Raw genomic sequence first — 23,438 nt, forward strand, 5'->3', positions numbered from 1 at the left:
AAACTTAAAAGGCATTCCAGAACCTCATATATAACAGCCATGAAACAAAAATACACATTATACACTGATGAAAGTGAACAGTCCATCAAATAATTAGACATTAACTTACATGCATTTCTGTATCTCACTATTTGAAAGAAGAACTCTTTTACTTAATAGATACATTTTCTTATGTCAGTGTGTGGCAACTCCCTTCCATTTTCCTTGAATTTTGATGACAAGATTGTCCCAGAAGCAGTAGGTTTAATGCTTGTTTTGTATACTATAGTGTTAATTAAACATTAACTTCACCCACAGGTCAGGTAGGGATTGGACAAATGCGGGAAGGAGTTGAACATGAATGATTCCCTTATATTACATGAAAATTTATTTCTTCTTTACAATGGTAAAGTGAGAACAGAGACACAGCTTATAGTCAAAAGGATGATGTTTCTTCTGCATAGTGATTTCTGTTTTAGTTTAGTGGAAGTAGAGTCATCACTAAAAGAAATTAGTTTATATACTTTGAAATTTTAATAGATGCAAATACTTTTAACTCTTACTAATGCATTAGGTTAGGTGAACATGGATCTCTAATAATTTCTATTTAAATAATTAAGTCTCCTTTTAGGGACTAAAACAGGAAGTACGCTCCAGAAATTTAATTTTCTTTTCTTATATATATATTAAAAAGAACATTAGGGATTAAAAAGCAAAACAGGTGAGATGAACTCAACCTAAATATGAGAATACATGGAAAATACAAATTAAATGGTGGGTACAATAAGATTCAGGGTTGGGAAGCGGCCTTGGCCCAGTGGATAGGGCGTCTGCCTACCACATGGGAGGTTTGTGGTTCAAACCCCAGGCCTCCTTGACACGTGTGGAGCTGGCCCATGCGCAGTGCTGATGCGTGTGAGAATTGCCCTGCCACCCAGGGGTGTCCCCCGCGTAGGGGAGCCCCACACACAAGGAGTGCGCCCCATAAGGAGAGCCGCCCAGCGTGAAAGAAAGTGCAGCCTGCCTAGGAATGGCGCTGCCCACATGGAGAGCTGACACAACAAGATAATGCAACTAAAATAGACACAGATTCCATGCTGCTGACAACAACAGAAGTGGACAAAAAAGAACACGCAGCAAATGGACACAGAGAACAGAAAACTGAGGGGTGGTGGGGAAGGGGAGAGAAATAAATAAAAATAAATCTTAAAAAAAAAAAAGATTCAGGGTTAGGCATGATTAGTATTCATTAAATCTCTAACAAGGATATGATAAATTTTGTAATATGAGATTTTTCCTTTCATTATAAGAGTAGTAGGTGTCAACTGAGCAAAAATTGTAAAAAAAAGTTTAAAAATAAACTATTTTATATCATCTAGATACTGCTAACATTCTGCAGATTTATATCATATTTTAAATTTATTTTTATTTAAAAATTGGGATCCCATTGTATCTTATATTCTCTAGAGAATTAAATGTTCTTTGACAATAATTTTAAATGATTATCTTTGTTTCTAATTGTAAAATACATGATCACTGTGGGAAAACTGGAAAAATACCAAAAAATATACAGAAATTATAATCACCATAATTTAACAAAGCAGAAACAGCTAATATTATTAATTTGATGCTATAAAAAGTTTGTGTCCTGCATTTTTCTTCAGTTCAAATAATATCTTAAGCACTTTCTCGTGTCTATAAATACTACTACACAGTATGATTTTTAGGGCTCCATAATACTTCATATGATTGGCTTCACTGGCAACCCCTCTACTCCATATTAACTCCGTAATGTTAGATACTTAATCATTTCTAATTATTTAGTATTTTATATGTATATAGCGCAATGAACATATTTACACCTAATCCCTTGACACTATAAAATTACTATTATTAAAAAAAAAAACAATGGAAAATTACAAGTGGTAGAGAGGATGTGGAGAAATAGGAACATTCATTCATTTTTCATGGGAATGTAAAATGGTGCATGTGCTGTGGAAGACAGTTTGGTGGTTCCTTGGAAAGTTAGGTATAAAATTACCATAACCTAGCAATCTCACTTCTAGGTATATACATAAAAAAATTGAAAGTAGGGACATGAACAGATATCTGCACACCAGTGTTCATGGTGGCATTAATCACAATTGCCAAAAGATGGAACCAACTCAAGTGTCCATCAACCAATGAATGGATAAATAAAATGTGGTATATACATACAACGGAATATTACTCAGTCATAAAAAGGAATGAAGGTCTGATACATGAAACATGGATGAACCTCAAAGACATCAAGTTGAGTGAAATAAGCCAGGCACAAAAGGACAAAGAGTATATGATTCCATTTATAATGAAATACCTGGAATATGCAAATTCATAGGCAGAAAGTGAAACCTTGTTACTATGAAATAATTCAACTAAGCAAACTCACAGAGTCAGAATCTAGAATAAAAGTTACCAATGGCTGGGGTGGAGGTAGGGAATGGGGAATTAATGCTTAAATTGTACAAAGTTTCTATTTGGGTTTATTGTTTTGGCAATGGAATGTGATATGGTCGCATATCATTGTGAATGTAATTAACAGCACTGAATTAAATATGTGAAAATAGTTAAATAGAGAAATTTTAGGTTGTATATATTACTAGAATAAAAACTTAAATGTTCTTTCATGAATTGTAACTAATGTACCACGCTAATGCAAGGTGTTAATAATAGGGTGGTATATGGGAACTCTGTATTTTATGCATGATTTTTCTGTAAACCCACAACTTCTCTAATAAAGCATACATACTCAACCATAGGACGGTTACAACATAACTAGTTAACTCTGATGTAAACTATAGACTATTGTTAATAGTACAATTATAAAAATATTATTTTATCAATTGTGACAAAAGAACCACACTAATGGAAAGTGGTAGTAATATATGACAACCCTGTATTTTCTGCATGATTTTCGTGTAAACCTACAACTTCTCTAATAAAAAACTATTTTAAAAAGAGGCACTGAGTATTTTAAACAATCTTGAAATAGGCTGTCAAACACTGAACCAGAAAGATTTTCATCAATTTATAATCCCATCATAGTATATGACAGTGCCTATTTTGGTATATCACACAAGTAAAGAATATTAGAGAAATATAAAAAGTAATTCCCAATTTGACAGTTGAACACTGGTATCTCTGTTGTTTTTAATAGGCATTTGTCTAATTCCTGATGAGGTTAGTACTTTAAAAAATCATATATTTTTACCATTGGTAATTTTCTTATTTGTCTGTGTCCCCTGCACATTTTTCTGTTGGGATTTAGGAATTTTCTTAATGCTTTATAAAAACTCCCTGTATTAAGTGTACTCTTATATTTATTGTAAATATATTATCCCACTTTGCTATTTGTCCTTTAATTTAATTTATGTATATTTTTGATAAATGGAAGCTTTTTTGTTTTTACTATTTAAATAGCCAACATAACTAATTTTTACTTTTGTGATATTTCTCATTACTTCTATCCTTAAAAGTTCTTTCCCATTATAGGGCAATGGGCACTTACATTTTCTTCTCTTTAAATTTTTATTTTCACATTTAATTCTTGGGGTTTTATTTTTTCATATGATACAAATGAGATGAAAATCCAACTAATTCTTCAAATAGTAAACTGACCCAGCACCACTAACTAAATAATCCTTCCTTTTTCTTCACTGATTAGGATGCCATCTCTATCAAGTTCAGATTTTTTTTTGAGGAATTTTATTTATTTATTACACCCCACCCCCCGTTGTCTGTTCTCTGTGCGCGTTCTTCTGTGTCTGCTTGTCTTCTCTTTAGGCAGCACCAGGAAGTGATTCTAGGACTTTCTGGAATGGGAGAGAAGAGCTCAATCTCTTGAGCCACCTAAGCTCCCTGGTCTGCTGCATCTCTCTCTCTTTTTTTTTTTTTTTTTAACACTTTAGATTGATTGATTGATTATTTCGCTCCCCTTCCCCACCCTCAGTTGTCTGCTCTCTGCGTCTATTTGCTGTGCGTTCTTCTGTGTCCACTTACATCCTTGTCAGCGGCACCCGGAATCTGTGTCTCTTTGTTGCGTTATGTTGCTGCGTCAGCTCTCCATGTGTGTGCAGTGCCACTCCCAGGCAGGCTGCACTTTTTTTCATGTAGAGCGGTTCTCCTTACGGGGCGCACTCCTTGTGCCTGGGGTTCCCCTGTGTGTGGGACACCCCTGCATGGCAGGTCACTCCTTGTGTGCATCAGCACAGCGTGTGGGCCAGCTCATCACACAGGTCAGGAAGCCCTGGGTTTGAATCCTGGACCTCCCATGTGGTAGGCGGACGCTTTGTCCGCTAAGCCAAATCTGCTTTCCTGCTGCGTCTTTTATTGTCTCTTTTTTGTGTCTTGTTGCATCGTCTTGCTGTGCCAGCTCTCCACTTGGGCCAGCTGCCTCGCAGGCCAGCTTGCCTTCACAGGAGACCCTGGGAATCAGATCCTGAACCTCCCATATGGAAGACAGGAGCCAAATCACTTGAGCGACATCCACTTCCCTAGGCTCTAGATTTTGATGTATACTAGGTAATCTCCAGGATATCTACTCTGTTCAATGGATTCATGCACATTTTAATCTTTGTAACTTTGTAGTATATTTAGTAGAGCAAGCTCTTCCCCTCCACAAGACATAATCCTTATTTCTCAGAACTGTTTGGCTATTTTCAACAATATTTATTTCCAGATGAACATTAGAATCATTTTCTCAAATAAAAATAACATTCACTAATTAAAAGCAAATTAACAACAACAAAAAAGTACAAACCAACTAATCAAATTTTTACTGGAAGTAGATTAAATCTTTATATTAGTTTAGGAAGTACTAACATCTTTAGAGCATATTCAGTCTTCTCAAGAATACTCCCTTTCTCCTGTTATTCAAGTCTTTTATGTCTCCCAATAAAGTTTTATAGCTTTTGACATATAAATTCCTTTGTAAAGATTCATAACTACTTATGTTTTTGGTTGCAATTATAAATGAAATTTTTCCATTTTATTTCAGAGTGTGCAAATATAAACAAAACCTATTAATTTTGTATATTTATTTTATATTTGGCTACTTTACTCATTTTACTCTCATTTCTAATATTTAAGTTTTTTAGATAATTTTAAATAATTTCCTAGGCAGACAATCATATCATCTACCAATACAACTTTGTGTCCTCTTTCTAATAGATACATTTGTTTTTTGGGGTATGAGAAATTGTTCCTGAACAAAGATTTACAGGAGGGAGAAGAGAGGGCCTACCATAAAAGAACTTAGAAGCATGCACGGCCACCTTAGCAAAAGATTCAGAGGCAATCAAGGCCCTATCCAGGGACAACTACACTTACTAATTTGAGAAACAGAAGTTATACTAATATCATAACAGGGACTGAAATCCAGAAGCAGGTCTTTCTACTGAAACAGAGATCCCCACATGATATACAAAAGCAGAATGTTCTTTATATAAGATGATTTTAATCTTGACTTTAGGATGAATAAGTAGAAGTATGCAGTTGGAAATTCAGTGAGAAACAAACAATGGTATGTAAGTGAGGTGAATGGAATCTGTATGGGAGTGCTGGTCACAGGAATGGTGATGACTAAAAAGCAGAGCCTTACATGTGATTACTGTCTGTATGGGGAAGGGGAAAGAGACAGTGAAAATAAGAAATTGCCTTGCTGTAATGATGAGGAAGCTGCAGAAGGGAAAAGATGCCAGGGAAATTTTCCTTTTTCTGTTTCTACCATTGCAATATTAAAGTGTTAAAAGGACATCTAATTGAAAATGTCCTAAAATGAACAAGATATACACAACTAAACAGAAGGGGTTAGAAGGACACATATGGAAGTCATCTACAGTTAGTAAAGAAAAGTCTAGTTAGATTCTGTAAGAAGATAAACTAGGGAAACGGACTTTGGCCCAGTGGTTAGGGCGTCCGTCTACCATATGGGAGGTCCGCGGTTCAAACCCCGGGGCCTCCTTGACCCGTGTGGAGCTGGCCAGGCGCAGTGCTGATGCGCACAAGGAGTGCCCTGCCACGCAAGGGTGTCCCCCGTGTGGGGGAGCCCCACGCGCAAGGAGTGCACCCGTGAGGAAAGCCGCCCAGTGTGAAAAAGTGCAGCCTGCCCAGGAATGGCGCCGCCCACACTTCCCGTGCCGCTGAGGACAACAGAAGCAGACAAAGAAACAAGACGCAGCAAATAGACACCGAGAACAGACAACCAGGGGAGTGGGGGAAATTAAATAAATAAAATAAATCTTTAAAAAAAAAAAAAAAGAAGATAAACTATATAATTAAGCTGGAGAAATGTAAAAACAGGACAGACTCTAGGTTACATCCTCAGAAGATGCCTACAATAAAGGTAAGCTACAGAAAAGGGGGATCAAGACAACATGACAGGAATAAAGTATGAAATGGTTAAATCAGATGGAGGGAAAAAAAATAGCGCAAAAAATGACCAGAAGGAAATTAGATTGGGTCTGTGGATAAACCTGAATATATAAAGTTTTCATCAAAAACAGAGAACACACTGTAAGACTCCACAATTTCACTCTTTGGTTTATAGCAGTTCTGTTCATAATTGCCCCAAACTGGAAACAAACCAAATACCTTTCAGTAGGTAAATGGATAAACTGTGGTATATTCATACAATGGGATACTACATAGCAATAAAAAGGATGCTTGATTCATGCAACAAATTGGATGAATCTCAAAGGCTGAGTGAAAGAAGCCAGTCTTAAAGATTACATATTGTATGTTCTCATTTATATGACATTCTCTATAAGACAAAACTATAGGGATGGAGAACAGATCAGAAGTTATCAGGGATTATTGGTGGGGGAAGGGTAATTACAAAGGGACAGCATAATGTAGTTTTTCGGGGTGATCTAAATATTCTATATCCTGATTTTGTTGGTGAGTAATATGTATTTACACAAATGTTAAATTCATAAAACTATACCAGAAGTCAGTTTTATTGCATAATAATAATAATAAAAAAAGAAACCTTATAATACTTATATTCTTTTTTTCAGATTTGATCTATTATTTATTCTTTAATACAATTTTTTTTTTTCCCTAGGGACGGCCAGGGGCAGGGCCCCATGGCATCCTCAGCCCCTGGACCCAGTGGTGTCTGAAGCTGGATCCCTTTAGGGTTTTTTTTTTTTTTAAGACTTATTGATTTATTTATTTCTCTCCCCTTCCCCCCCCACCCCCCAACCATGGTCGTCTGTTCTCTGTGTCTATTTGCTGCTGCCTTCTTTGTCCGCTTCTGTTGTTGTCAGCAGCACCGGAATCTGTGTTTCTTTTTGTTGCGTTATCTTGTTGTGTCAGCTCTCCGTGTGTGCAGTGCCATTCCTGGGCAGGCTGCACTTTCTTTTGCGCTGGGCGGCTCTCCTTACAGGGTGCACTCCTTGCGCGTGGGGCTCCCCTATGCGGGGGACACCCTTGCGTGGCAGGGCACTCCTTGCACACATCAGCACTGCGCATGGGCCAGCTCCCCACGGGTCAAGGAGGCCCGGGATTTGAACCGCGGACCTCCCATGTGGTAGACGAACGCCCTAACCACTGGGTCAAGTCTGCCGCCTCTTTAATACAATTTTATGCAATATTATAATCATGTGTCCATGAAGATTTCTAAAATTTAACTAGGTTTTTCCTGAATATTACTTACAAGCTGTTCTCCTTCCATAAATATTTTTAAAACTATATTCAGATCTGAAAAAAAATCAACTTCATTTCTCAATATCACTGTATTTAATGAACAGATGTCTGATAATAAATGGCAGCTTGCTGCTTTAAAAAAATCTAAAACCAAAATTGTTCATCTTTCTGTTTGTAGAAAAGACTGGGAATGAGAAATTGAAACTATAACTTCAGCTTTGTCGTAGTACTTCTATAGAGCAGGGTATTAATTCTTGCTGTCCTCTGTGCAAAACAAGGAGACTCCTGTTTGTGCCTAAAAAACTGAGATTTTACATTATTTTTGAGATGTTTTTATTTAAAGTTTTCTGTCCAATATAGCATGACACAAAAAGCTGCTATAATGTATGAATTTTGCTGTCACCGTGCCTTATGTTGCCACTGTAATCATGGCTTTCTCCTCAGTCCAACCTAAAAAAAGTCGCCTATGAGACAAGGAAGCCCAAGACAATAAGAACACTGTGCTTGAATAGATGATCGCAGAGCAATCTGTCCTGAACATAATTCAGTACAATTCTGACCTTTTCAAAACCTTATTACTCTTGCAATCTGTCATCAGTTCCCTTCCCCCAACCTAGTTAGTACACTATCATCAATTTTTACAGGTGTGTTACTTAAATAAGACATGTTCTTATTGCCACAAATTAGGAATCAGTTAAGAAAGATGTCAAGAATAATATAGCTGAATCAGCAATAAATTCTCTACAAAGGTTTTAAATCTCTGCAATATAGTCTTCTTCAGTTCATTTCTTTCTAGCTCTGTTCTTACTATCTGCAAAGTCTTTCCCCAAAGAAACAGATCCGATGCTATTGAGCCCCTGGCAACAGTCTTCGAAAATGGCTGTTCTATATTTAAAATATAGTTTGACATATAGGCAAGTGCTCATCTCCATCAACTCAGATTGTCCAGAATCACAGAGGTGGGGCTTTTCATTATTATGTAATACACATTTACCCTCCGTGGGGTCATTAGCAGAGTATACCAAGCCATTTTTGGATGTAAGGATTGAGAAAAGTACAACTGAAAAGGTTGGCTATGATGAATCCTACCTAGAAATTCTTGCCAACTCAGTTTTATCATTAATAATGCCATATTTAAACTGCCTGCAAGTTTAAAAACAACTAGGTTGGTAAGCAGACTTGGCCCAGTGTTTAGGGCATCCATCTACCACATGGGAGGTCCGTGGTTCAAACCCTGGGCCTCCTTGCCCCGTGTGGAGCTGGCCCACGTGCAGTGCTGATGCGTGCAAGGAGTGCCATGTCCCCGTGTAGGAGAGCCCCATACGCAAGGAGTGCGCCCATAAGGAGAGATGCCCAACGCGAAAGTACAGCCTGCCCAGGAATGGCGCTGCACACGCGGAGAAGTGACGCAGCAAGATGATGCAACAGAAAGAGACACAGATTCCCGTGCTGCTGACAACAACAGAAGTGGACAAAGAACACACAGCAAATAGATACAGAGAGCAGACAACTGGGTGGGGGGAGGGGAGAGAAATAAATAAATAAATCTTTAAAAAAAACAAAACAAAAAAACAACTAGGTTGTCTATGCAGTCATGTGAAAACTGTCACAATTGAAATTTTATAAATGCTACTTTTTAGGGCATTTTAACTCACCTGTGGCCTACTGTTTAATCATCAGTACTCAGTCAGTCAAGGTCCATTACATCCAATTTGTTTTTGAGGATTTTTGTTTGTAGGTTTTTTAGTAGTTTTAACTATTTTTAAAGATTGGTATTTCAACATTTTCATTCTTTCTTTAAAGGTCTTCCAAAGAACAGAAAGAAAAAATATATTTTAAAAAAATACAGTAAAAACTCATTCTACCTTGCAATTACCGTATGGCTCCATTATATCTTTACTTACTTACTTATTTATTTCTTTTTATTTTTTATTTTTTAAGGAGGTAGCAGGGATTGAATCCAGGACTTTGTACATGTCAAGAGTGTGCTCAACTGCTGAGCTATACCTGCTCCTCTTATCGTTTTATAAATCTAAGAAACATTATCAGATCTTAGCTTATTTTTTTTTTACATCTTGAAACATTTTGCTATTTCATCATACTAGAAATTATTTCATCACTAATCAATTTTCCTCAACTATGCTAAAAAGAGCAAAATAATAAGAAAATGGAAGAATGATGAAATTGCTGGCGGTGGACTTGGCCCAGTGGTTAGGGTGTCTGTCTACCACCTGGGAGGTCCGCGGTTCAAACCCCGGGCCTCCTTGACCCGTGTGCAGCTGGTCCATGCGCAGTGCTGATACACGCAAGGAGTGCCGTGCCACGCAGGGGTGTTCCTGCGTAGGGGAGCCCCACGTGCAAGGAGTGCGCCCCGTAAGGATAGCTGCCCAGCGTGAAAGAAAGTTCAGCCTGCCCAGGAATGGCGCCGCACACACGGAGAGCTGATGCAGCAAGATGACGCAACAAAAAAAAGAGACACAGATTCCTGTGCCGCTGACAACAACAGAAACGGACAAAGAAGACGCAGCAAATAGACACAGAGAACAGACAATGGCGGGGAGGGGAGAGAAATAAATAAATCTTTAAAAAAAAAAAAGAAATTGCCTACAAGAATGATACAATAGTGAAATTGTGTCAATATGACATAATCCTTCAGTTTTCTTACTGCATTGTCCAAGGTATTGGATCATCTTCCAAGAAGGTATAAAAATCTGGACTATCTTTGTTGCCTGAGTTTAACTTCTATTGAACATAGCTGAGATTTCATTTTTTAAAAAGATTTTATTTATTTATCCGCGCCCCCCCCCCGCATTGTCTGTGTCTATTTGCTGTGTGTTCTTCTTTGTCCGCTTCTGTTGTTGTCAGCGGCACAGGAATATGTGTCTCTTTTTGTTGCGTCATCTTGCTGCGGCAGTTCTCCGTGTGTGCGGCGCCATTCCTGGACAGGCTGAACTTTCTTTTGTGCTGGGCGGCTCTCTTTATGGGGCGCACTCCTTGCGCGTGGGCTCCCCTACGCAGGGACACCCCTGTGTGGCATGGCACTCCTTGCACACATCAGCACTGCGCATGGGCCAGCTCCACATGGGTCAAGGAGACCCGGGGTTTGAACCGCAGACCTCCCATGTGGTAGACGGACGCCCTAACCACTGGGCAAAGTCCGCTTCCCTGAGATTTCATTTTTAAAAATCTCTTTCCCATAATGGCAAAGACAAGAAAATTGACAGAGGAAGGTGTTTCACGATTATTAGATGAAGCAGAAGTTGAATGCAAAGAGAGACAGCAGCACTCGAGACTCTAAGGAAGACGGTGAAATTGATCATATAAGTGAAATTTCAGATGATGTATCTCCAGATGATGATATCCTACATGAATTTACTCAAACTCAAGAACTGATCAGTAAATAATTACCTTTCTAAGGACAAAAAGAAAATATGGCATTTCATCAGTTACTTATTCAACAGGAAATCATCATTGCACAATATTTTGTGACAAGAAACTAGGCCTTTCCATTTTACTAAAAGGACAGATGACAATATTCTTTCTTCTTCTGTTTCATTTGTACACCAAAATTTCCTTGACAGGATTTGTAAATAAGCAGATGCTGAAGGCAGGTATTACGGAAAGGTGACCAGAATGAAACAAAAGATAGAGACATTAAAAAATTAATTGGATTGATGATTCTAAAAGACGTTGACAAATCTAAAAATAAAAATGTTTTGCAATTATGGAGCATCTGATAGCCACCCTCCCTTCTACAAAACTATGAGCCAAAGATTTCAAGAAAGTCTTCAAGTATTATGTTTTAATGATATAAGTACAAGAAGAACCGGAAGTAATGATAAGCTAGAACCTAATAGAGATGTATTTGAAATTTAGAATTAGTATTTATAAGTTCATGCATGACAGTTATTTGCATTCAGCAGATCCTGACCATTTTAGGCTTATATATAAATAGCGTCATAAACAGGAAAATATTAAATAAAAGTTTGGTTTGTTATATTTAAGTTCTTAATAAATATAACACTTTTCCTACTACCTCTTTATTCTTACTTTTGTAAATTATTTATAAAATAACTTAAAACCAAATTTTAAATAAAGGTCCTTCAACCCAGATAGTAAATGGTGGTGACTATTTTCTTGGGATAATAGCGGTTAACAAGTTATTTGAAGCAGAAAACAATGCAGTTTTAGGGATGAACAGTAAAACTGAATTGATTCTAGGACTCTCTGAAGAGCTGAGATCATCTATCTAACTTGCACCAATCTATCAAGACCAAAGCCTGCTGGAACCAATGTGGCTGAGAAAGCAAGAGACCTGTGCATGAAAAAGAACTTAATGGGATACTGGGAAGCAAGAAAGAAAACTAACATATATACGCTGAAACAACTGATCACCTAACAACAGCCTTGAAGCATTAAAAGAGTTGTTATAAAGGCAATATTTAAAATCCATTTTGCCCTCAACAAAAATAAGAAAAAGCAGGAAATGACAAGGCAGACTAGATTTTGTAAGTTTACTAAATTTGAAAAAAATACATAGGAGATTTGTTTCTGCTATTAATTCATAATTATATTAACCCACACAAATCTATTATTCATTTTAATGTTTGTATGATATTTCATTTCCTACTGAGGAATGAAAAATCACGATAGTTCTATTTTTCCCCCATTACAAACAGTGCAAATATCAATGTCCTGGTAAGTATTTCTTAGTGCACAGGTTTAAGAGCATTTCTCTAAGGTAGATGTCTTGAAGTAGACCTCATGGGTCATAGGGTTTGTCTATCTTCACTTTTATAAGATGTGGTCAAATTAGTCTCCAAGATATTAACCAGATGGTATATTCTTCCAGTTTATACTCTGATTAGCAATGTATGAAAAACTTTCTTCACAACCTCACCAACTCTTGGTGTTATCAGCCTTTGTAAATTTTCACTTGGATTTTTTCCTCTGAGAATTGCCTGTTCATATCCTTTGCCAGTTGAAAAAAAATTGTGGTGTCTTTTTCATATTTATTACAGTAGATTTTTTAAAAGTATACTGGTTGGCAATTCTTTGTAGATTATATGTATCACAAATATCTTCTCCCAGTTTGAGGTATTTCTACTTACTGTTATTTGTCATACAGAATTTTCTTCAGAATAATTTAGTCAAATTTATAATCTTTTTTCTATTATGGATTTATTTTCCATATCATGTGTATTAGACAGGGTACTCCAGGGAAACAGAATCAACAAGGGATAGCTGTTGATAGTAAGAGATTTATCAGAGTCTCTCACGTAGTCGTGGGGATGCACAAGTCCAGGTTCCACAGGCAGGCTGCAACCAGGAGCTCCGATCAAAGTCCACTGAAGATTCTTGATGAGTTCTGGGAGATATTGGCTGTCCAAAGACAAGCTGGGAAATTCTCTCTCAACGCTGGAATCACTTCTCCTTCTAAGAGATTCAACTGATTGGGTTAAATGTCACTTAGTGCTGATGGCAATCTCCCTGATTGATGTAATTATAAACCAGCGATCTATGATTTACCAGTACCGTAAAGTCCAATGGTGACTAAAGTCCATAAAGGCCCTTGTAGTATTACAGTTATCCCAGTACTTGCTTGATCAAACAACTGGGCACAATTACCTAGCCGAGATGACACAATAGCCTAACCACCACATCACGATAAAGAAATTCTCCTGTAGCCCCAAATCTTAAGGCTTTTTGCCTATTTTTCTTTCAAAAAAAGGTTTCTGTAAATTCTAGTTTTGTTTTTGGCACTCAGGCCTTTAATCCATTTGGAATTTATTATATTTGAGATATAGGGATTGCATTTTATTTTTTTCCAAACAGATAGCCAATTATCTCAGCCCTATTCATGGAAAGGTCTATTCTTTCCCCTCTGATTTATACCTATCATAGATCAAGTCATTCCTGTGTTCTATTCTGTTGCCATTAATATTATAGCTTTATAGTAAGTCTTGATATATGAGAAAAACAAACCTTTATTACTATTCAAAATCTTCTTGGTTTTCTTGACTCTTCAAGCCTCCATAAATAATTTTGTCAAATTGCAAAAAGTCCTATTGACTTGATTGGAAATGCACTGAATTCACAGGTTAATATGGGTAGAACTGCTATTTTTATGATATTGTCAATATTCCAACACATTAACATACTATATCTACAATTTTTAGTTTAAAAAAGATTTTCAAAAATGTTTTTAATTTTCTTCTTAAAAGTCTTGCACATTTTATTTCAGTTATTCTTAGGTATCTTATCATTTTGTTTGCTGGTATAAGTGAAACTTCAAAAAGTTACATTTTTTAGTACCTTCACATTTCTTTTGGCTCATTATTCCTTTCTTGCCTTAAATATTTGAGTTTTCTTTATTCCTTCTCTAGCCTCTCCCAAGCTTTGGAAAAGCTTGAGAGTTATATACAATTTTAAAAAGTTAAAGACTCATTTTTTATTTATTTATCCTGCTCCCCCACCCCCAATGTTTGTGCTCGCTGTCTGCTCTGTTTGTTCATTGCGTGCGCTGTGTCTGCTTGTCTTCTTTTTAGAAGGCCCTGGGAACTGAACCCGGGACCTCCCATGTGGGAGGGAGCAGCCCAATTGCTTAAGCCACCTCCGGTCCTTGCTTGGTATGTCTCTCATTGTGTTTCCTAATTGCATCATCTCATAGCATCATCTTGCTGTGTCAGCTCACCCACTAACCTGTTGTGTCAGCTCACTGTCTTGCTTGTCTTTAGGAGGCACCAGGAACCGAACTAGGACCACCTGTGTGGCAAGCAGGCACCCAACTGCTTGAACCACATCCCTTCCTGAGAGTTACGCCCAATTTTCATATGCATATTTGACTCAAAGCTCATGTTAACATTTCAAAAGCTTCTTCCCAACTAATGCAAGGATCTTACATGAATTTAATCCATTCTTACCCTTCCCATATGTTGTATTCCATATTTTAGCTTCATCTTTTAAAAATTCTCTTATTAGACATTATTATTATTGTTTCATACATCAATGCTTTTAAAATGCTATCTCTTTTAAACTTTTTAATTATAAGGTATGGCAATGTAAATGTATCCTTCAATGAGTTCTCACAAAATAAACATTCATGTAACCATAACAGGACACAGAACATTCTCAGCATCCTAAGAGCACCTCCTTCTGGCCCTTCACCAATATCCTTTCTCCCCTAACTATGGGGATAGGTAAACGCAATCTGATTTTATAATTATTTTCTTACTTTTATTTATAGTTTTATCACCTAAACATGTATCATTAGACACTATATTTGAGCTTTATATAAATAAAATCATACAGTGTGTTCTCGTCTGGCTGGTTTCTTTTTTTTTTTTTTTTAAAGATTTATTTATTTATTTCTCTCCCCTTCCCCGCCCCCACCCTGGTTGTCTGTTCTCTGTGTCTATTTGCTGTGTCATCTTCTTTGTCCGCTTCTGTTGTTGTCAGCGGCAAGGGAATCTGTGTTCTTTGTTTATATGGCAGTTTATTCTTTTCACTGGATATAAAATTCTAAATTAACAGTTTTTCTCTTTTAGCACCTTAAAAATGGCATTCAATTGATTTCTGGTTTCCATCATTTCTGTTGAGAAGACAGCTGCCAGCTAATTGGTGGTTAGCTACTTTAAAGATTTTCTCTTTGTTTTTGACAGTTTAGCAATGCGTGGTGTAAATTTCTTTGGTATTTATCCTGCTTTATGTTCATATCACCTCTAAAATCTGTGTGGACTCATATCTTCATCAGTTTTAGAAATGTATAAACCATTTTCTCTTCAAATACTACTTTGCCCCATTTTCTTTATCCTGCCTTTCTGGAGCTTTAAATATATGCTCTTGACTATCTCATGGTGCTTTCTATGTCTCTTACTCTCTCTTCATTACTTTCCAACCTCTTATCTCTAGTTATTTTCCATTTAACATCTTTCTGCTTACTAATTCTCTATTCAGATAGGTCTCATCTGCTGTTTAAACCTGTTTAAATTAACAGAGTTAATTTCAGTTACTGAATATTTCATTTTCAGAATTTCCATTTGATTTAACAGTTTCCAGTGCTCTGCCAAAATTCTCATTCTTGTCTTTTATCTCCTTGGTCATGATTTAAGTATAGTTGTTTTTAAAGTAGTCTATATCTGAGAATTCCAATATCTGGAGGCCCCATTCTATCATCTTTTGTTGCCCTCTGTTCAAGTTGTTCGTATTCTTATATATCTGGTTGCTTTTGATTATAAGCCAGACATTGAATTTGTAGAAATAATTTGTGGCCCTGCATGTTATTACTTTCCTCCAGGAAGGATTTACAATTTTGCCTAGTGCGTGGGAGCACTAGTAATTTAGGATCCCTCAAACTAATTTTAGGGAGTAACATGATTCAAAGCTGACCTGCAGCCTCTGTGAAAGTATGTCTATTTCTGGTTAACCCTTGTTCCTACAGTGTAACTTTTTAGGGTCCCAACTCAAAATAAGACATGTTAATCAAATATCTCCTCTTTGCAGTCCTTGGGTTCTAACTGCTGTTCCCTTTACTCCTCCTAGACTGTCAAAAGGGGTTCTTAGCTTTTTAGCAGCTCTGTCCAGAACTACTTAATATCTTCAGAGGAACTGTAACCCTTCACACCAGGGCACTTCTTTTGAGGGGGTCCATTCTGCCCCCAGGTGTTGTAAGCTCACTGATGCCTCAAGCAGAATTTTAAAACATATTTTGTTCAGCTTTTCTGGTAGTCTTCAGTGGAAGGCATGATTCAGATGATACAATCTGCCATTACTAGAAGTAGAAGCCCCAGATTCTATGTACCTTTTCACCAAATCATTGCTCATCATTTTTTCTTGTATCCACTGTTTCCTTCTGTGTCCAATTTCCTTCAGCTTCAAGTACATCTTGTTTCACATTCTTACAGCAAGCATTTGTGACTAGTAAATTCAATTAGCTTTTGTCTGAAAAAAAGAGTCTTCATTTCACCCTCATTCCTGAAAGAGAATTAAGCTGGGTATAAAATTCTAAGGTAACAGTTATTTCCACTGAGCCCTGCGAAGACATTCTTCTTCTGTTTTCTGTTCTTTCTTGCTCTTGTTGAGTTTGCTGTCATTGTAATGGAAATCCCTTTGTAAGTCATTGTCATTTCTTTTTTTCCTTTTTTTGCTTTGACATTCTCTAGTTTCATGACAACAGGTCTAGGAATAAATTAATTTTTATTTATCCTATTTGGGCTCATGGTGTTACCTGAATCTGAGCATTTATGTCTTTTATCAATTCTAGAAAATTCCCAGGCATTCTGTCTTTGAATATTGCCCCTACAGTATTCTATTTGGACTTCTCAAATTAACTCTGTTATCTCAACTTCTCTTTCATATTTTCCATCTTTATATCTCCTTGTGCTATATTTTTGGTGATTTCTTTAGATCTAGTCATCCTATTTATCACTCTTCTCTTGAGTTGAAATGTATTGGCTGTTTGACCTTTTGACCTGGTTGCTGAGTTTTAAATTTTGATGACTACATTTCCTGCTTCTTGAAGCTTCTTTAGTTTTCTCTCTATCACATTGGGTGTGGTAGAGAGAAACTTTATTCACTTTTCATACGGTTCTATTCTTTTGCCATGGTTTCTATTCCTAATTTTATGTTTCATTTTAATCACAAAATTTTAATTTCTCTTTTAAATTGTTTTATTATCTCAAGTTCTTGAGATAAGTTCTTGTGACTGCTGACTTTCACTCAGAGTAGATCCTTTCCTTGTGTGTTTGGAAAAGTGTGTGTGTGTGTATGAAATCATATGTAGCAGAGATGATTATGATGATAATTTCCCTATGAGAATCCCTTGTGGCATAGGTTTAAGGGCATCTCTTCAGGTTTGTTTGTATGTTATAACTCTATAATATCACTAGTGGCTCAGGATTAAATAAGACAGCTTTTTGCATATGGATAGTTATATACATAAAACTCTACAAATCTATTTACGGATTTAACTCCCCCTTTTATTTCAAGGATAAATGAATTCAAGTCTCTGGAAGTAACAGGAAATAGAAGTGTCACCTGAAAACACATTCATGATCTGTGTTCACAAAGTCTTTAGCTTATACAATCATCTAGCCTTTGTATTATGTGCACATGGGTAACAGGTTCACTCACATCATGTAAATCTCTCATAAGCCCTACCTAAGAGCCATACCTATATAACCAAAATATAGAACACAGTAACAAGTTTTCAACCATAAATCTGGGTTTCATTTATGATATAAATGATGACAAACTTTTACTAAATTATAACTATCTTCACATTACCCTCCTTTGTTCCTCTTCAGCATCAGCAAAGAGTTTACGAATGTTAGCCTCTGATTCTCCCACATATTTGTTAAGGATTTCTGGTCCATTAACCACTTTGGGCTCTCTTGCATTCAACATCTTGCCAATCTGTCGAGCCAAGAGAGTCTTACCACAGCCTGGGGGTCCATACAACAGTATGCCTTTAACATGTTTGCAACCTAAAAAGGAAAAGAAAAACAGTCTTATATCAACTAACTAAAATCCAAGTAAGACATCTAAGGGAAAGTTTTCTTTCTCCTTAATAGGCATTTTAGGAACAATACAGTGATACCTTTATTTAATATCTATAAATATATTAATATCCACAACAATGAACTACTGAAGCTCTATTTTACAGAAAATCCATTAACAATTCCTGTATCAGTACTAATGTTTGAGTAGAAAAAAGCTGCCAACTAAAGGTCACTGGAAAAAATATACTTGAATTATCATTTGGAACAAACATTTTTAACTTTAAAAATGTCTCTTTGGTCTAAACACTAAATATTACTTATTTTTTCATTATCCTTTAAGATCAGGGAAAAAGAGATCTGCTTTTAAGCAAATTAACCAAAAGCAAATCTATTATGATACACTAGACTATGAAAATTATATTTTACTCATAATAACCCTGTCAATACAAGCACTTGAAAAAAGGGCAAACATCTCTAAGTTGGATGGGCATAGAGCAGGGGTTCTTAACGTTTTTTGCTCCATAGGCCCCTTCTCAAAATGTAGTGGCAGATAGTTTTATGAAACTCAACTAAGTTTGGGTCTAACTACTACTGTAATTTTGAAGTATGGATGAGGGTAAGTGATTTTTCGAGATATGTGACAACTGTAATGAGATATGAAATGAATACTACTACAATTTATTGCATATATTCATAAGTGAAAGAAATGCTAGATTTCACTTAAAGGTCAGAGAAAATAAAGATAATAAGTTAATTTTTTTCAATTCAAGCTCATGGACCGCCTGAAATCTTTCCACAGACTCCTTGAGGGGGGACTGTGGACCACTGGTTCCACGGACCTCTGGTTAATAACACCTGGTATAGAGCAATACACAGGATCCAGATGGATGTTACAGATTTTTGTGGACAAAGTCTTACTTTGTGTGACTAATGCCAAAAGAGGGATATGTTTTCTTGGAGCAACCTATATGAAGATGAAGGACTGAAGGCGTAATATTCAATCATTTTCTAGGCAAGTATTGCTAAATGCCTTAAGGTATCACTAACAATAGCAAAGGAGCAAGACTAACGATCTAGACTACCCAGGATTTTTTTAGCCACCTCCACTTGAGTGTCTACTCGATTTCTTAAGATTAAGATGACCTGTAGTCTCTGTTTACTCACTCTGGGAATACTCACTTTTCTAGCAGTTTCACAGTTAAGATGCATGACTCCTTTCTGATGACTTCTTTTCTTTATATTACACCAGGAGCCACCCTATGCTATTAACTCTTAGAGATGACCTTGATTCCTACTTCATATATATATTTTAAAATAGACTATCAGGCATGAATTCCCTCCAGCTCCCTGCTCTTCAGCCCACACATTTATCTGCTGAGATATCCATTCTCAGCCTTAATGTCAATCTCAGAGGACGCGTGTTCCTTCCTCTTATCTGAGGTTTAAGTTGCAATTTTTTGTTTATATACCTTATTCTCTATTAGGCTGTGAACCACTCAAGGGCAGGTATTGCCTCATTAATCCTGATCACAAACATGCAGCAGAAAACCTGGCACTCAATAAATGGCTGAAAAGTAAATTGTTTAATCCTTTCCTATACAATTCAAAGAAAATAAGAGAAGGAAGACAGTTTTAAAAAGTTGTTTGAGGGAAACGGACTTTGGCCCAGTAGTTAGGGCGTCCGTCTACCACATGGGAGGTCCGCGGTTCAAGCCCCGGGCCTCCTTGACCCGTGTGGAGCTGGCCATGCGCAGTGCTGATGCGCGCAAGGAGTGCCGTGCTACACAGGGGTGTCCCCCGCGTAGGGGAGCCCCACGCGCAAGGAGTGTGCCGGTGAGGAGAGCCGCCCAGCGCGAAAGAAAGTGCAGCCTGCCCAGGAATGGCGCCGCCCACACTTCCCCTGCCGCTGACCACAACAGAAGCGGACAAAGAAACAAGACGCAGCAAAAAGACACAGAAAACAGACAACCGGGGGAGGGGAGGGGAATTAAATAAATAAATAATCTTAAAAAAAAAAAAAAGTTGTTTGATGCTCTTAATTTATTCATAGCTGAACTAATTTAAATGCCCAAAAACAAATTTGCACTGACTGGGATTTTGTAAATTTAGTGAAACAAACTTTATAATATATACATATTAGAAACTTAACTTTGTAATTCTGTTTTTGTACATGGAAAATGTTCAAATTAGTGTTCTGAATTAAATTAATTCAGAGCTTATAAATAATTCATTAAGAGAAAAAGAGATAAAATGCATATCCATGGAACTTTTACATATAATAAAGACTTTTGAAATGACAGAATCTATTCAATATAACATCAATAGCAATGCCACAGAAATTCTAGTCTGCACTAGAACTATAATTCTTTTAGGATCTCAAGAAAGCACATAAAAATGTACATCGACACATGAAGATTTCAAAATCCACTTCCACAAAGGAAGCAGTTACTTGAATAAGCAGTGGGCATGGGGCTTTGTTATTATTATTATTACTATAGCCTATTCTGACTTATTAAATAAGCATTGTCTCTAATTTTAAATGAGTCACAAAAGCTCTTCATAAATAATCCCATTCAACAACGGTATATTAAATTCCTGTCTGGACTATGTACTAAGCGAGGTGTTAGGGATACAATCAAAAAGGCAGTCCCTATCTGCAGGGCATTCACTCAATAGGAAATACAGAAATAAAAAATAGGTTATCTACAATATATTATGAAATATCAGAGCTATATATTAGTGTTTTTGTAACCTAGCTGAGAGAATAATTCTGCCAGGGTGATGGCAGACAGTCAGGAATGGACACAGGGAAGAGATAACATTCAATTCAGGTCTTGAGGATGGGGAGTTCATGGACGAGTAAGGGAGGGCAAATGGCACCCTAAAGAACAGCATAATCAAACACATAGAGGTGTGTATATAGAAACTGTTCTCTCAAAAAAGCCGGAAGTAATCTGTTGTGGATACGTCTTTGTTGTTGAGGGAAGGACCTGGAAATGAGCCTGATGGGTTAAGCTTTACCCTAACTGAGGAAGGCCTTGATACCATGCCCAAGAATTTTAACTTTGTGTCGTAAGCAATGGAAAGTCACCTAAGGTTTTTAATCACAGAAGGTACATAATCAGATGTGTGCTTCAAAGTTAACTGAAAAAAACTGAACAGAATTTTTTAAAGGTTAGTTCTGGTGGTAGAGTAGGGGAAGGACTAGAGAACAGAGAAGCAGAGGATGGACATCTAGTTGGAGGAATGTACCTAACTTTTTTCTTGGGGCATTTCCCCATTGGATGGTTCTGAATTTTCATCCAGTAGAGCTTTCAAATCCTTCCAAGTCCTCTGGAAGCATGTAACAAAGGGCCCAGAAGTCTCAGGACTCCCCTCCCCCCCATCTTTGCCAATGCCTCAGCTTTCTCCTGAGCTTCTCTAAGACCTTAAAGGTTAGACTGCCTGACTACCAAGTTGTGCTTGGTGTGTGTGTGTGTGTGTGTGTGTGTGTGTGTGTGTATAATGTCTTTTAGGCCCCCTCACTACTCAGAGGTTAGAGAACTGCACAGCAAAGAGTAGGCAAGGAAAGAGAAGAAATCAGTAGAACTGGTTCATTTAAAAGGTCATATTCTCTCATTTTCTTTCTCATGCAATAGTCTAATGGACCTCCCAAGAAAAATGCACATATACAAAAATTTGCATATAAATTGTGGGAATTCTTAGCTCCTTTGAGGTCCACATAAATTAAGAACCCTTGAGTTACAACCTATTGAAATAATCCAGACAAGAGACTAGGAATGGAAAGAAGCAATAGTAGTAGGAAAAGAGAGGAAGAGATCAACGTGGGGAATATTTATCAGCATTTAGAGGCCAAATGAAAAATCAGAGGAAGAGGAGACAAGGATGACCCTTAGGGTATCTAGCCTGAGCACATGGGTAAAACAATAATTTCAGAAATTTCAAGAAGATAGCATGAGAAAGAGGTATCGGTTTGGAGAGTAGGAGAAACCATCACTTTGCTTTTGGCTATATGGCATTTGAGATTCAGAAAGCAATGTTTACTAAAAGTGCAAGTTGAAAGTTCAGAAAAGACATCAGAACTACAGTTTAATATTTTCTGAAGGTCAGTTCTGGGCATGTAGAAAGCCACAGAAAGTTTTAAGAAGAGGAATATGACAATGGGACAAATGCTGCAGAGATAGAGGAAAGAAGTCACTAGATTTAAAAATGAGGAAGTTCATGCTGATCTGGGCCATAAAGCCTTATAGCAGGGTCAGAAGATTTAGGACTGATACGAAAGAAGCTAAGTAGCATAAGCAGGTACAAAGATCACACTTTTAGGAATTCTGAGAACACAGTGGAGACATTTAGGGAGATAACTTGTAAGGATACCTTTTCTTGAACTTTGCGAACTATAGTACCCATAGTTAAGTAAAGGGGAGAAGAAGAAGGAAGCTGAGGTTGTGCCTGTTAGACTCTGTTAGTATTCTATATGAAGTAGGAGCTAGGCCATTTACAAAATAGGGAATGAGGACAGGATACTGAGAAGCATAGTAAAGATTTGAAAAGAACATGAGGAATTGGGAAAAGACGTGGAGAATTATGAACACCAGCAGACAGATACCATTATGTCAGTGAATTCAGCATATGAAATTCAGATCATGGGGATAGCATCCTCTTCGTTGTAATTATATAAGCACCTTACAGTATGAGGTAAGTTGAATATTCTTACTCAATTCTTTAGATATAAATTTCATGAAAGCTGGCATAAGAATCTTGACTGTTTTAGTTTTAAACATCTCTCTAATCTTAAAGTTTAGCAAAACACGAGGTAAATAACCAGATTAAATTAATTTAATTTGAAGTCGACATGTCTATATTTCAATTCTGTTATCTTATTTTCCCCTCCAAAGTGTGAGGTAAAAATCATCATGATTTGTTCTCAAGTTTTTTTCCATTTTTTCCACGAAGTTGGTGATTTTAATCTTCATTTCTAAGTCATTCCCATCTTTTCTCCTTCTTCTGTAACTTACATAAGAACTGTGGGCTAATAATATAATCAAATACATTCCAAGCATTTCTTCTCTTAATTCCCTGTATTCAATTACTTAACTGCTTAATTTACTAACTTCTCTTTTCAATTATCTTCCAAAAATTACCTATTTTTTATTGGGATGAAGCATAAACATAAAAACAACTCTTAGTTATAGTGACATAAAAAAAGGTGTCAAAGAAAAGCATAATTCAAAATGGCAAAAATTAGATTTATAGATTTGGTTTTGGAATTCAAGT

The 23,438-nt window shown here is 36.8% G+C and overlaps 1 protein-coding gene across 1 annotated transcript in view; it reads right to left on the reverse strand.

Moving 5' to 3' along the window:
• The window catches only part of NSF (N-ethylmaleimide sensitive factor, vesicle fusing ATPase), a 188,182-nt gene that overhangs the window by 65,354 nt on the left and 99,390 nt on the right, over nucleotides 1-23,438 (reverse strand). The window contains exon 9 of the mRNA XM_004480564.2: nucleotides 17,950-18,149. Coding sequence (XP_004480621.1) covers nucleotides 17,950-18,149 — 200 coding nt within the window. The remainder of the gene's footprint in view (nucleotides 1-17,949; nucleotides 18,150-23,438) is intronic.

Source organism: Dasypus novemcinctus, chromosome 21, assembly GCF_030445035.2.
Source record: "Dasypus novemcinctus isolate mDasNov1 chromosome 21, mDasNov1.1.hap2, whole genome shotgun sequence".
Classification (NCBI taxonomy): Eukaryota; Metazoa; Chordata; class Mammalia; order Cingulata; family Dasypodidae; genus Dasypus; species Dasypus novemcinctus.